Genomic DNA, 14,666 nt, shown 5'->3' with positions numbered 1-14,666 from the left:
GTTCTAAGCACTCTTTAAAATCAAGGATACAAGAGAAGATAACCGCCTTTGCCACTTCTAACCGTCATTGTTTAAGAGGTCTTACTCAGCATCATAAGATAAAGAAGTGAAAGCAAAGTATAAAGATGGATAAGGAGAAAAAGTCATTTTTTGCAAATGATATGATTGTCTACAGAATATAAAAAAGAACTTGCAATAAACTACTAGAAATAATAGAGTTTTGAGAGTTCCACAAGGTAGTTGGATATGACTTCAATAAACAGAAATCGATTGCATTACTCTACACCACAAACAAGCAACTAGAAAACACAATCTTGAAACGCCATTTACAAGAATATGTATCTTATTAAAGGTGAATAAGACCTGTCGGGGGAACATAATAAAACTTTATTGAAGGATATTAAAGACCTGACTAAAGGGAAATATAGTATGTTCCTGGATATGAAGATGGGAGAAGATGTGTAAATATAATTTTATAGAAAATGAATCAGAAAGGTTAACAAACATATGAAGACATGTCAACCTCATTTGTATTCAGAGAAATGCAAGTCAAGCTCACGATATACTATATCCATTCAGTTGACAGAATGTAAGAAATCTAAAAATGCCATGTGTTGGAGAACACATAGGTCAAGAGGATCTCTATTTTTCTTCCTTATGGGTTTGAAATTTGTTTAACCACTGTGGAAAACAGTTTTGTGCAATCTTGTAAAATTGAACATCCACGTTTTCTATGATCTAGCACTTTCATTCCTATATATAGGAAGTTTAGCATACGTGTACCTGGAGGCTTATAATAGCAAAAAACTGAAATAGCCCAAATATTCCTTGATAAGAGAGCATAAATAAATTATGGTATACTGATACAATAGAATTATCATATAGTTGTGAAAATGAATAAACTGTATATACCTCCATGCACCAGTAAAGTTGACTATTAATAAAACAAAATACAATTTTTAAAAATTTTTTAAAATTAAAAAAAATTTTTAATTAGAAATTTTTAAAAAACAATTTTTGCCTGCATTGGGTCTTCGTTGCTGCACGCGGGCTTTCTCTAGTTGTGGTGAGCGGGGGCTACTCTTCCTTGTGGTGCGCGGGCTTCTCATTGTGGCTGCTTCTTTTGTCGTGGAGCACGGGCTCTAGGCGTGCCGGCTTCAGTAGTTGCGGTGCGTGGGCTCAGTAGTTGTGGCTCGCGGGCTCTAGAGCACAGGCTCAGTAGTTGTGGCGCACAGGCTTAGTTGCTCCACGGTATGTGGGATCTTCCCAGACCAGGGATCGAACCTGTGTCCCCTGCACTGGCAGGCGGATTCTTCACCACTGCGCCACCAGGGAATTCCAAACCAAATATAATTTAGGTATAAAACCAAAGGGGAAAGGGAAGAAGAAATAGGCAGTTCAGCCTAGGGGTTATCTCTGAGAGGGAGCCGTCAAGACGTGACAGGAGAGGTGTGCAGAGGTAGATGTAACTTACTGCTAATGTTCTACTTCTTGGGCTGGGAATGGTGATGGTTTCAAGAATACTCATCAAATTTTTAAAAGTTAATAAAAGCAGGCCATGTATGGCCAGTGATGTGCCTGTCCTCATTAAAATTTTTAAAAATTTGAAACTTAGAAATTAATTTCCTTGAAAACAGTTAGTTACCAAATGTCAAAGTCCAGCTCTATCAGAATTCCCTGGAATTCTGGTCCCCACCCTCCTATTTCTGGTCCCCACCCTCCAGAGCTTTTGGTTAAGTAGGTCTGGGGTGGTACCTGAGAACTTGAATATCTAACAAGTTCCGGGATGATGCTGGCATTGCTGGTCTGAGGACCACACTTTGAGATCCACAGCTCTAAGCTAATCAGTCCTGTCTGGTCTGAGGACCACACTTTGAGATCCACAGCTCTAAGCTAATCAGTCCTGTCTGTTATATCTTGAATGTCATGCTTTTCTCATTTGCTGCCATTCCATTTGTCCTTTTTTACATGCTTTAGAAATTTGGCTTTTTTAACTTTTTGTATTTATTCAAGCTTTCCTTAGTGAGCATCTGTGTTTTCTATTTGAGGGGAAAAAGTTGCACTTCTGTTTAAAATAAAATTAAAAGAGAAGTATAATTATCAATATTAAAAGCAGTTATTTAAAATTAAAAACAAATCAATTAATCAAGCTAGTAGTGCTGACAATGTGATTGTAGTAGATTAATACCTCAGAATGAATTGTTAACTGTAAAGTATCAACTTTTTTAGTTAATCTTATTATGCTATTTTTTCCTTCTGTAGGTGGGCAACTGATGATTAATTGATAATCACCCCAAATCGAAAGATGATAAACTTTGCCGAGGATTAGTATATTTATTTAGTCTTAAGAAAGGATGCAGTTTATTCTTTACCTATAAATATTAATTGATCATTGGAATTTATTCCATGATTATAGAATCATGAAGTTTTTAAAAAGTGGTTTATAGAATTTTTAAATCCAGACAGGACTTTAGGGATCATCTAGTGCTGTTATTTTATGGGAGAGGAGCCTGAGATGCAGGGAAACATCCGATATTATTTGGTAAGTGGTTGAGCTGAGACTAGTCTTCTGCATTCCATTGTTCTTCTCATGTTAAAATTCATTGAATAATTACTACTTTTATCACATAGCCGTTTAAAATGTATGCATGTTTCATTTCTTAAAGAGATTCACTCCCATAGTGAAGAACATTTTTCACTGGTAAGGTGATATAGATCCTTCAGGATTGGTTTTGATTAAAGTCATCATTGTGGTTCTTTCCACTAAGAGAATTGTGATGGATTTCCTATTTATTTCTTAGTAACTGTTTTCTGTACACCCGGCCCGTATTTTATGGTTGTAGACAAATGAATAAGAGCAAGTGCTGACTAGTGAATAATTCATGTCAAGCACTGTGAACTGCTGACAGCATCGCCCAAATGTAAAAATATATTGTTGGGCTTTTCCCTAGCTGTAAAGTTATGCTTATGTGCCTTTGGATTCCTTCACTCAGTTTCCACGAGGATCTAACATTCCACTGTAAAAGATTTATTCACAGAATCATAAAATTTTAGAGCTGGAATGCAGTATGATGATCTTGTGTTCTTTGAGTCTCTTTCTCCTGATAGTAGCCTTTTAAAATTAAACTAACCTAAGAGGATTAACTCAATAAGCTAATTCATTGTAACAGTTTAGTGGCTTATCTGATTATATTTCTTCTTATCGGAATGTCCCAAGACTTATGAAAGAACATGAAAGAATAATGTTAGGAGGAAGGGCAAGTAACATTTCATGAAGGTTCTTAAGAAAAGGGGAGATTGGAGAGATAAAGGTATTCCTGAATTTAGAGCTCTGGATGGACCAGTCCTGCATATTGACTGTTGGCATTACGGGCAGTCACATATGATGTGACCATTTGTAAATAGCAGGGGAAGCCATTGAAAAGCCGTGAAAAGTACTCTTTACTTAAGAGCTTGACTGCGTTTGACCCTTGAATAATGGTGGGGGTTAGGGGACCAATCCCAGAGCAGTCGAATAGCCACACATAACTTTACAGTAAGCCCTTTGTATCCGCGGTTGTGCACCAGTAGATTCAACCAACCTCTACAGATGGTGTACGACTGTAGTATGTATTTAGTGAAAAAAAAAAAAAAAATCCATGTATAAGTGGACCCATACATTTCAGACCTGTTTGTCAAGGGTCACCTGTAATTTATAGTGCCTAAAATTCCTTGAAATTTAAAGGGGAGTGAAGAGTTGGGAAATAGGAGATGGTTTCAGTGAAATGAACCTGTTTCTTAGCAGAGATGTTCAGTCAGCTCCTCACCCTTTTCCCCAGTGCTGTGAGTGATGGCAGTGGCAGCTGCAGAAGCCATAGCCATGACTGCAGGGGGGCATCTGTATTTCTCCTCCTTTTGGCCCTTGCAATACTAATTTCATAAAACATGACTTGCCCTACTAGTCAAAGCTAGAGAGTAAGCTGGATGCACCAAGGGAACGGCCTCTAATGTCTTGGAAAATTACTGTATACAGGCTTTCCTTTTCAGTTCCCATTATCTCTTAACAGTGTCCGGATTCCTGTTTTCTGGTTTTCTAATCCTTGCCTGCTTCCCATGGGAGTGCTTCCTGACTCAGCCACCCACAAGCATTTGTTTTACTCTCTGTCATAATTCAGAGTATCTTCGTTTCTGTTGAAGCTGAGCTACCAAGACACTAGTGCTCCTGAAATAGGACTTAAAGACTGTTGCTTCCTCTGCTAGATTAAGACATGGCCATTTGAAGTTTTCCGTGCTTAATTTTTCTTACCAAAGATTGCTACACTGAGGATATTTTATTTCATCTATAGAGTGATTGTTTAAATAGCCCAAAGAAAATGGAAGCAGAAAGAAGAGTCGTGCTTGTGAGCATAAGTGTCTATTTGTAGAGCTAGTCTGGCAGGAAGCTTTATGAAAGTGGTTTTGAAATGCATGTTGACAACAAGCCGAACTATGCTTCAGCCCAAGGATTGAATCTGGAACCAGTGAGGAAAATCGAGGAATTTCTGGTTCATTTGGCAATATTTTCTCATCATTGCTTTTAGTTTCTTAATTAAACTCTGTCTCTGGCTTTGTTCTTTCAGAAGCAGTCCTGGCCTGAATGCTCCTTTTTGTGCTGCTGGCCAAGAGGCAGAGGATGTGATTCCTTGGCCTCATGTGCTTGTAATTTAGTAACGATAACAATGCCTTATAATTGTGAGGTACTTGTACAACTCACTCACATACATTTTCTAAATTTTTTCTCATGATCTAACTTTTGGCCTTCATGGCAGCCTGATGTTGTCTCCATTTTACAGATGAAAAATCTGAGCAGGGAGAAATCACATCACGTAACTAGTAAGTGGTAGAGTTAGGATAACTACAGATAATTATGAGGCAAAATGTATGTTTCTGTGATACTTACAGTCCCTTCCTTTCTCTTAAAAAATTTGTTGATTCTGTGATTAATCTCCATAGGTGGGGTGTTAGAAGTTGACCAGAAAAGGCTTTGAGGAAGAAAGAGTTTGTCTGGAGTGGATACCAAGAATTGGAATTGCTCTGATATTTACAATTATAATAGTCACTGCCAAATTGCCTCCAGAGAGTCTATACCATAATGAACCCTCTCACCCAGTAGTATGAAAGAATCTGTTCTTCAAAAGCTTTAAAATGTTTGCCAAACTGATAGGGAAAGGATAGCATCTTAATTTGCTTTCTCCTGACTACAGGTGAAGCAGAGTGTCTTTTCATATGTTTATTATGTTAGCCACTTGGATTTGCTCTTCTGGGAATTTCCTGGATATATTCTTGCCCCATTTTCTATTGGGTTATTGTCATTCTTTATGTTTTCTAGATAGTAATTCTTTGTATACTATATATGTTGTGAATATATTCGCCCAGTCTGTCACCTGTATTTACTTATGTAATTAAAAACTAATAGAAGTAGGGAAATGAGGTTGTCAAAAAGAAATACTTAAGATGTTGGTTTAATGCAAATGTTAAAAAAGAGAAAAAACTTTAAAAAGTGGAATTTCAAATTAAGTCCTGAAGAATGGGTAGGGTTTAGAAATAAGTAGGAAAGCAGTATTTAAAAAAATTAAGAAAGTCAAGGGGTATATTCCAGAACTATTGAGAAGACTGACCTGGCAGAATTGGAGCATTCTCACTGGATTATTATGGGGGATGAAATTCAATAAATAGGTTTTGCTTAAAGTAAAGGGCCTTAAATGCCAGAGTGAAGAATTTGGAATTCGTCCTGTGAGAATTTTTTAATTGAAGCGTGATATCCAGTCAATATTTTGAAAAAAATTAACCTGACTACAGTGTGTAAGGTGACTTGAGGGCAGGAAGAAATGGATGTTAGAGGTATCCATTGGTGCTAAAGCTGAATTAAGTTGGCAGAGGGGTGAATGACAAGGAAGGACATATTTGAAGAGATGTTTTAAAGCAAAATATGCCAGGTTTTTGGTGATGATTGGATGCCCTGAAGATTACAAGTGGCTGAGAAAATGGTGATGTCTTAGGCTACTTGGGAGGGAAAACTGAGCTTGGGTGGAGAAGTGATATTAAATCCTAGAAATTTGCCAGAAAGACTGAGGACAGAGAGAGGTAAGTAGAATTGATGACTTTAAGTTTGCATTTTTAGGTGACTATAAAGGATGGAAAACAAAAGGTAAGAGTTAAATTTTAAAATAACTAGAAAATCAACTGATGAGGAAAAGAAGGTTGAGTTTAGGCCTCATTTATTTTAAAGAGAAGAGAAGCCAATATAGATAGAAGAAAAGGCAATTCCTCTCAGTATCACCCATTTTCTGCAGATGACACCTCCCGGGCTGTTTCCCTGGTTATGGGGATGATAAAGTGCATGTGCCTCTCCAGGGCAACCCTGGATTCAGTTCTGCCTGTGGAAAAGTACAAGAGTTTCTCATGGAGACCACTCAGGAACCAAGGAAAAAACACTGCCAAGGTGGCAGCTTTGAACCACTCTGAAGTGTTTTTCCTTACTGATTAAATGAGTCACATATGAACACAAAGGCAACTGAGCACACTCAAAAGCTATGCCTATAAAAAAACAAATTTTACCTGGTGCACTATTAACTTCTATATGAAAAAAATATCATTTTAAGATTTAGCATTAGTCCTATATTAGCATAGAGTACTTTTTTATTTATGCTGCTGTCTGATTTTTCTAATGATGATTTGACACTAATTCATTTTTTCTTCCAAATGTTTCTAATACCATTTTCCTTAAACATAGTCATGGTGATAGGCAATGAGATAGCTGAAATCAATGGACTAGAGCTGTGTAGCAGTCTTACCCACCTTAGTTTGGCCAAGAACAAGATCACAACCATTAATGGCTTAGGAATGTTACCGATCAAAATACTTTGTCTGGTGAGTCTAACAAAAGTGTTATTCTTTATAGAAGTACTAGTTAATGTCTTAGTAAATTTATGAATGATAGTTAGGATTTTTCAGTTTTATGAAGAGCTAATTCCTTCATGAAATGTCATTGTCTTTAGTGCTGTTTGCTCCTTTCCATATCTGGGATGTGTGTGTGGTGTGTGTGTGTGTGTGTGTGTGTGTGTGTGTGTGTGTGTGATGAATAATTCATGCTAAACTAAAATGATTTCCTAATTTGGTACACAAATTCCGTTTTTTAAAAGATTGACTAACACTGAGAAAGGAAGGCATACTTTTAGCAACTATTAAGAATATTTTTATAATAACCAAGAGATCACTGAAGAAATCAGAAAGGAAATAAAAAAAATACCTAGAAACAAATGACAATGAAAACACGATGACCCAAAACCTAGGAGATGCAGCAAAAGCAGTTCCAAGAGGGAAGTTTATACCAGTACAATCCAACCTCAAGAAACAAGAAACATCTCAAACAACCTAACCTTACACCTAAAGCAATTAGAGAAAGAAGAACAAAAAAACCCCAAAGTTAGCAGAAGGAGAGAAATCATAAAGATCAGATCAGAAATAAATGAAAAAGAAATGAAGGAAACAATAGCAAAGATCAATAAATCTAGAAGCTGGTTCTTTGAGAAGATAAACAAAATTGATAAACCATTAGCCAGACTCATCAAGAAAAAAAGGGAGAAGACATATCAACAGAATTAGAAATGAAAAAGGAGAAGTAACAACTGACCCTGCAGAAATACAAAGGATCATGATAGATTACTACAAGCAACTATATGCCAATAAAATGGACAACCTGGAAGAAATGGACACATTCTTAGAAAAGCACAAACTTCTGAGACTGAACCAAGAAGAAATAGAAAATATAAACAGACCAGTCACAAGCCCTGAAATTGAGACTGTGATTAAAAATCTTCCAACAAACAAAAGCCCAGGACCAGATGGCTTCACAGGCGAATTCTATCAAACATTAGAGAAGAGCTAAAACCTATCCTTCTCAAACTCTTCCAAAATATAGCAGAGGGAGGAACACTCCCAAACTCATTCTACGAGGCCACCATCACCCTGATACCAAAACCACACAAAGATGTCACAAAGAAAGAAAATTACAGGCCAATATCACTGATGAACATAGATGCAAAAATCCTCAACAAAATACTAGCAAACAGAATCCAACAGCACATTAAAAGCATCATACACCATGATCACGTGGGGTTTATCCCAGGAATGCAAAGATTCTTCAATATACGCAAATCAATCAATGAAAGAAACGCATATTTATGATAAAATCCCTGCAGAAAGTAGGCATAGAGGGAACTTAACCTCAACATAATAAAGGCCATATATGACAAACCCACAGCCAACATTGTTCTCAATGGTGAAAAACTGAAACGATTTCCACTAAGATCAGGAACAAGACAAGGTTGCCCACTCTCACCACTGTTATTCAACATAAGTTTGGGAAGTTTTAGCCACAGCAATCAGAGAAGAAAAAGAAATAAAAGGAATCCAAATCGGAAAAGAAGAAGTAAAGCTGTCACTGTTTGCAGATGACATGATACTATACATAGAGAATCCTAAAGACGCTACCAGAAAACTACTAGAGCTAGTCAATGAATTTAGTAAAGTAGCAGTATACAAAATTAATGCACAGAAATCTCTTGCATTCCTATACACCAATGATGAAAAATCTGAAAGAGAAATTAAGGAAACACTGCCATTTACCATTGCAACAAAAGGAATAAAATACCTAGGAATAAACCTACCTAAGGAGACAAAAGACCTGTATGCAGAAAACTATAAGACACTGATGAAAGAAATTAAAGATGATAGCAACAGATGGAGAGATATACCATGTTCTTGGATTGGAAGAATCAATATTGTGAAAATGACTCTACTACCCAAAGCAATCTACAGATTCAGTGCAATCCCTATCAAATTACAAATGTCATTTTTCACAGAACTAAAACAAAAAATTTCACAATTTGTATGGAAACACAAAAGACCCGTAATAGCCAAAGCAGTCTTGAGAAAGAAAAACAGAGCTGGAGGAATCAGGCTCCCTGACTTCAGACTATACTCCAAAGCTACAATAATCAAGACAGTATGGTACTGGCACAAAAACAGAAATATAGATCAATGGAACAGGATAGAAAGCCCAGAGATAAACCCACGCACGTATGATCACCTTATCTTTGATAAAGGAGGCAAGAATATACAATGGGTAAAGACAGCCTCTTCAGTAAATGGTGCTGGGAAAACTGGACAGCTACACGTGAAAGAATGAAATTAGAACACTCCCTAACACCATACACAAAAATAAACTCAAAATGAATTAAAGACCTTAATGTAAGGCCAGGCACTATAAAACTCTTGGGGGGAAACATAGGCAGAACACTCTATGACATAAATCACAGCAAGATCCTTTTTGACCCTCCTCCTAGAGAAATGGAAATAAAAACAAAAATAAACAAATGGGACCTAATGAACCTTAAAAGCTTTTGCACAGCAAAGGAAAACATAAGACAAAAAGACAGCCCTCAGAGTGGGAGAAAATATTTGCAAGTGAAGCAACTGGCAAAGGATTAATCTCCAAAATTTACAAGCAGCTCAATGTCAAAAAACCGAAGAACCCAATCCAAAAATGGGCAGAAGACCTAAATAGACATTTCTCCAAAGAAGATATACAGATTGCCAACAAACACATGAAAGGATGCTCAACATCACTAATCATTAGAGAAATGCAAATCAAAACTACAGTGAGGTATCACCTCACACCGGTCACAATGGCCATCATCAAAAAATCTACAAACAATAAATGGTGGAGAGCGTGTGGAGAAAAGGGAACCCTCTTGCACTGTTGGTGGGAATGTAAATTGATACAGCCACTATGGAGAACAGTATGGAGGTCCCTTAAAAAACTAAAAACAGAACTACCATATGACCCAGAAATCCCACTACTGGGCGTATGCCCTGAGAAAACCATAATTCAAGAAGAGTCAGGTACCACAGTGTTCATTGCAGCTCTATTTACAATAGCCAGAACATGGAAGCAACCTAAGTGTCCATCGATAGATGAATGGATAAAGAAGATGTGGTACATATATACAATGCAATATTACTCAGCCATAAAAAGAAACAAAATTGAGTTATTTGTAATTTGGTGGATGGACCTACAGTCTGTCATACAGAGTGAAGTAAGTCAGAAAGAGAAAAACAAATACTGTATGCTAACACATATATATGGATTTTTTAAAAAAATGGTTCTGAAGAACCTAGGGGCAGGACAGCAATAAAGACGCAGATGTAGAGAATGGACTTGAGGACGTGGGAAGTGGGAAGGATAAGCTGGGATGAATTAAGGGAGTGGCATGGACTTACATACACTACCAAATGTAAAATAGATAGCTAGTGGGAAGCAGCCGCTTAGCACAGGGAGATCAGCTCGGTGCTTTGTGACCACCTAGAGGGCTGGAATAGGGAGGGTGGGAGGGAGACGCAAGAGGGAGGAGATATGGGGCTATATGTATACGTATAGCTGATTCACTGTTATAAAGCAGAAACTAACACACCATTGTAAAGCAGTTATACTCCACTGAAGATGTTAAAAAATAGAATACATTTTAATGTCTTATTGATGAAATAACATTTAAACATATTTAAACATAATATTTATTGCAGTTGAAACTTCATTGCTCTCAAATGAAGCACTGGGCACTGAATTTGGCAGTCCTTTTAAATCACTATGTGCCAGTTTCCCATTCTAGAAAACCAGAATTAGTGCTGAGAATAAATGAACAATTCCCATCAAGAAGTTAAAATTTTTAATGTTTTTCCCATAGAGAGCGTGCTCCTTAAGCTGTGTGACAGTGTGACTCTGACTGAATGAAAATACAGACAATTTACTTTAAAATCAGCAGGATCATAGTTGTTCCAAAGATATATACAGTATTTTTGAAATAACAGTCTAGCTCATTAATTTGGGGGTGATTATATAGTTTGTAGATTATCTAGGATTACTGCTTCTTCCTTTCCTTCTCCTTCTCACTTCTCACCCTTGGATGGATTTGGGATTCTTTATTATATCTGTCATGAGGTGGATGGGGGGATTTTAAGCCATGAGGCTAGTAGCTTATTTCTTACGTGAACTATCCCACAGGAGAGTGTTGAACATTGTTGGGTTTTTTTGTTTGTTTGTTTGTTTGCAGTACGCGGGCCTCTCACTGTTGTGGCCTATCCCGTCGCGGAGCACAGGCTCCGGACGTGCCGACTCAGCGGCCATGGCTCACGGGCCCAGCCGCTCCGCGGCATGTGGGATCCTCCCGGACCGGGGCACGAACCCGCGTCCCCTGCATCAGCAGGTGGACTCTCAGCCACTGCGCCACCAGGGAAGCCCCGAACATTGTTGTTTGAAATGACATCTTGGGTTATCTGCAGATTTTTGACATATACAATGTACAATCCTGTCTAATTTAACCACAGACAGCTGAAGGTTGGCTATGTGTTAAGCCTGAAGTGCTTTTTCAAGAGCTTTCACTTCTTAAAATGAGTTAGGTGAGGGTAAAGTACTGGTTCCCAGTACTGAGGTTGGAAATGAAGCATGGAAAGGTTTAATAATTTCCTTGAGTTTTCCTGTTTTCTGTCCACTAAGGCATGTAAGCAAAGCATAAATGAAAATGAATTTGGTAAGCTGAATTGCAAATTTAAAAATTATAAAAGAAAGTCACATTTTAAAATTATGATAATGTGAAGGATTATTGGCAGTATATTCTAATTTGCAGCTTGTTAGAACCTTATCCTTTTATTTACATATCTTTTTGCATTGGCATTCCCATTAACTTTAAGTGGAGCATGATATGAAAGAGATTGGGGGTGTGCTTAAGGGAATGAGAATTGAACTGATTATTAAGAATGACATCACATAGCACTTTCATCCTAAGACTTTGTTTCAATAACTAAATAAATAATCTGTGTTGATAATTTCATCTCAAGTAGCTTTTAGAAGAAGCATAAAGGACTTATTTTTCCTATAAGTAGATTAAGTGGATTGTTCCCAACCCCCATCCTCATCACCCAAAATGAACTAGAAAATACAGAATATGCCATCATTCATTTTCCTTAAACTTTTTGAGAATGGGAAGGTTTTCTTTTCCATATATTAAAAAAATTCATAAAATAAAATGATACTCATTTGTTTCATTAGTTTTTAATACTTTTTAAAAGATTTGTGGTATCAGTAATCCAATTGGTTTACTACTGAAAGTAATTCACTTTACACTTTACAGAAAAAAGAACAATTCACTATACAAACCAGTTGTTAATTCTCTTCCATCAACTTTTATTTTTTTAAATAAATTATTTATTTTTGGCTGTGTTGGGTCTTCGTTGCTGCATGCATGCTTTCTCTAGTTGCAGTGCACGGGCTTCTCATTGTGGTGGCTTATCTTGTTGCAGAGCAACAAGAGGGCTCTAGGCACGCAGGCTTCAGTAGTTGTGGATTGCGGGCTCTAGAGCACAGGCTCAGTAGTTGTGGCACACGGGCTTAGTTGCTCCGCAGCATGTGGGATCTTCCCGGTCCAGGGCTCGAACCCATGTCTCCTGCATTGGCAGGCGGATTCTTAACCACTGCGCCAACAGGAGAGTCCCTCTTCCATCAACTTTTACCATAAATATTAGGGGGAAATGTGGTTCACTTATGGTCTGCTCTGTCAACCACCTCCTTTAGCAAGTAAGGACAATACATTCCAAACTTAAAAAATCATTTTGTCTTGGTAAAAGCCATTTTTTTTCCCTTCCACCTTGGGAGATCGAGAATATTTCTCGTTTCATTTTAGTTTCTCTCTAAAGACCGCCTTTTCCCTGCTAATCATGATAAAACAAGCAAGAACTGTTCAGGCAGGCACTAGACGTGCACTTTGAGAAGAGATGTATCAGTTTTTCATCATTGGATGTAGGGTTTTACTAGATAACTTTGACTCTGAAATTCTGATTCATAATACTTCTCAGTTCTGCTTTCTTTTATGACCACAGGTTATGCAATTAAACTTTTCTATGCCTCAGTCTGTTCTTGTGCATCTACCACTTTGAAAGCCATCAGAGACACTCTAAAGAAGTACGGTTCATCTTCCACATCTACAGCACTCCAAAGGTCTTTGGGGAAGAGGTGTATTATACATAAATTTGATATGTGGGCATATTTTAAATAGGATATTGAGGTCTTATTTCAATAAGTTAATAAGGATATTATGTTCAGTTTACTGTAGGTTTTTTCTTTCCCCTTTCTATTACACTTTCTAGAACTTTTTTGAACAGTAGGAAATTTGACTTAGGCAAATGGAGTTATGAGTATTTTTCCTTCTTATTATGGAATTTTTCAGACATATAAAAATAAAAAGAATAGTTTAATGAACCCCCATGTACTATCATCGAGTTTTATAGATTATCAGCTTTCTATTAATATATTTTAAACAGCCATAGAATTATACTAATGAACATAAACCTTGCTCATTATTGAAGTGAAATCTTAGAAAAGTTGAGTGAAAATGAACTCTTACTATTAAATACTTTGGGAAGCATGTACCAGAAAAAATATTATAGATGGTAGAGAATACTATAATTTAAGTTTTTAGTTCTAAAGTGCTTAGTAAAAGTTTTAAAAGTTTAAGGATGGGGGGAATTCCATGGTGGTCCAGTGGTTAGGACTGCACACTTCCACTGCAGGGAAACAGGTTCGATCCCTGGTCAGGGACCTGGGATCTTGCGTGCATGGTGTGGCCAAAAAAAAAGTTTAAGGATGGGTATAAGGTGGCATTAATTGAAATCTCAAAATTACACTTTACTGTGCTTCTCAACTCAAAGTTTAACTTTACTGCGGCATAGTTTTATACCTCAAAGGCTAAAGAACCCAAGGAATTTTGAGAATGTCGGGAAATGTACAAGAAAATACAAATTATTGTTATCACTATAATTTGTTGTTATGGGTACAGGGGGGTTGGGAAGAAGAACAGTGTTTAAGTCTTATATCTTTCTCTGTTTCATGGTATTGTCTAAGAAGATGCTTACGTGTGAATTATTTAAGAACTTTGTTTATGTATCTATTGTTGTAGAACATGCCACCCCATGTGGAGTGGCATGGAGAAATTCTATTAGTTAACCATTTTATTAGCTAGCAGTTCTGTAATCTGAGCTGGGCCCAGCTGGGCGGTTCTACTGGTCTTGCCACGTCCAGCTAGCAGATTGGCTGGAGGCTGGGCTCAGCCAGGACGCTGCAATGGCTGGGTTTCTCCTCTCTGTTTAGTCTCAGGGCTCCTCTCCAGGTGACCTCTCCGCAGATTCTCTCCCACATAGTGGCTAGAGTTCTTACATGGCAGCTTAGGGCTCCAAGACACAAGAGGAGATGCTGCCAGGCCTTCCTAAGTCTTAGATTTGGAACCGGGACACTTCTGCCATATTCTTTTGGTTAAGGCAGGTCACAGGTCTATCCTGAATTCAAGAGGTGGAAACTGTACAAGAGCATGAATAAGTAGAGGCATGTACCAGACTACTACAGTCCTCATGATATGAGGTGATTATATTCAGAATATTTCTGAAAACAGAGTGTATGTGGGAGTTACAGTATTCAAGTGGTTTTCTGTGATGGTGATGAAAGAATTGCATTAAATTTACATTTCTAAAGATAAGTTAGGAGCCATGCTGCCATTAAGCTTGAGGTTAGCAATGTCAAAAGCTTATACTACCTAGCTTTT

The 14,666-nt window shown here is 37.5% G+C and overlaps 1 protein-coding gene across 7 annotated transcripts in view; it reads left to right on the top strand.

Moving 5' to 3' along the window:
• The window catches only part of LRGUK (leucine rich repeats and guanylate kinase domain containing), a 119,630-nt gene that overhangs the window by 29,336 nt on the left and 75,628 nt on the right, over positions 1–14,666 (top strand). For all 7 annotated transcript variants that reach the window (XR_004351557.1, XR_004351558.1, XM_032644064.1 and 4 more), the window contains one exon: positions 6,764–6,888. Coding sequence is in view for 5 of the 7 variants with exons in the window: in XM_032644064.1 (XP_032499955.1) it covers positions 6,764–6,888 (125 nt within the window). In the remaining 2 variants the exon portion in view is untranslated. The remainder of the gene's footprint in view (positions 1–6,763; positions 6,889–14,666) is intronic.

This window comes from Phocoena sinus, chromosome 9 (genome assembly GCF_008692025.1).
Source record: "Phocoena sinus isolate mPhoSin1 chromosome 9, mPhoSin1.pri, whole genome shotgun sequence".
Classification (NCBI taxonomy): Eukaryota; Metazoa; Chordata; class Mammalia; order Artiodactyla; family Phocoenidae; genus Phocoena; species Phocoena sinus.
This window is presented reverse-complemented; position numbering and strand designations above follow the sequence as displayed.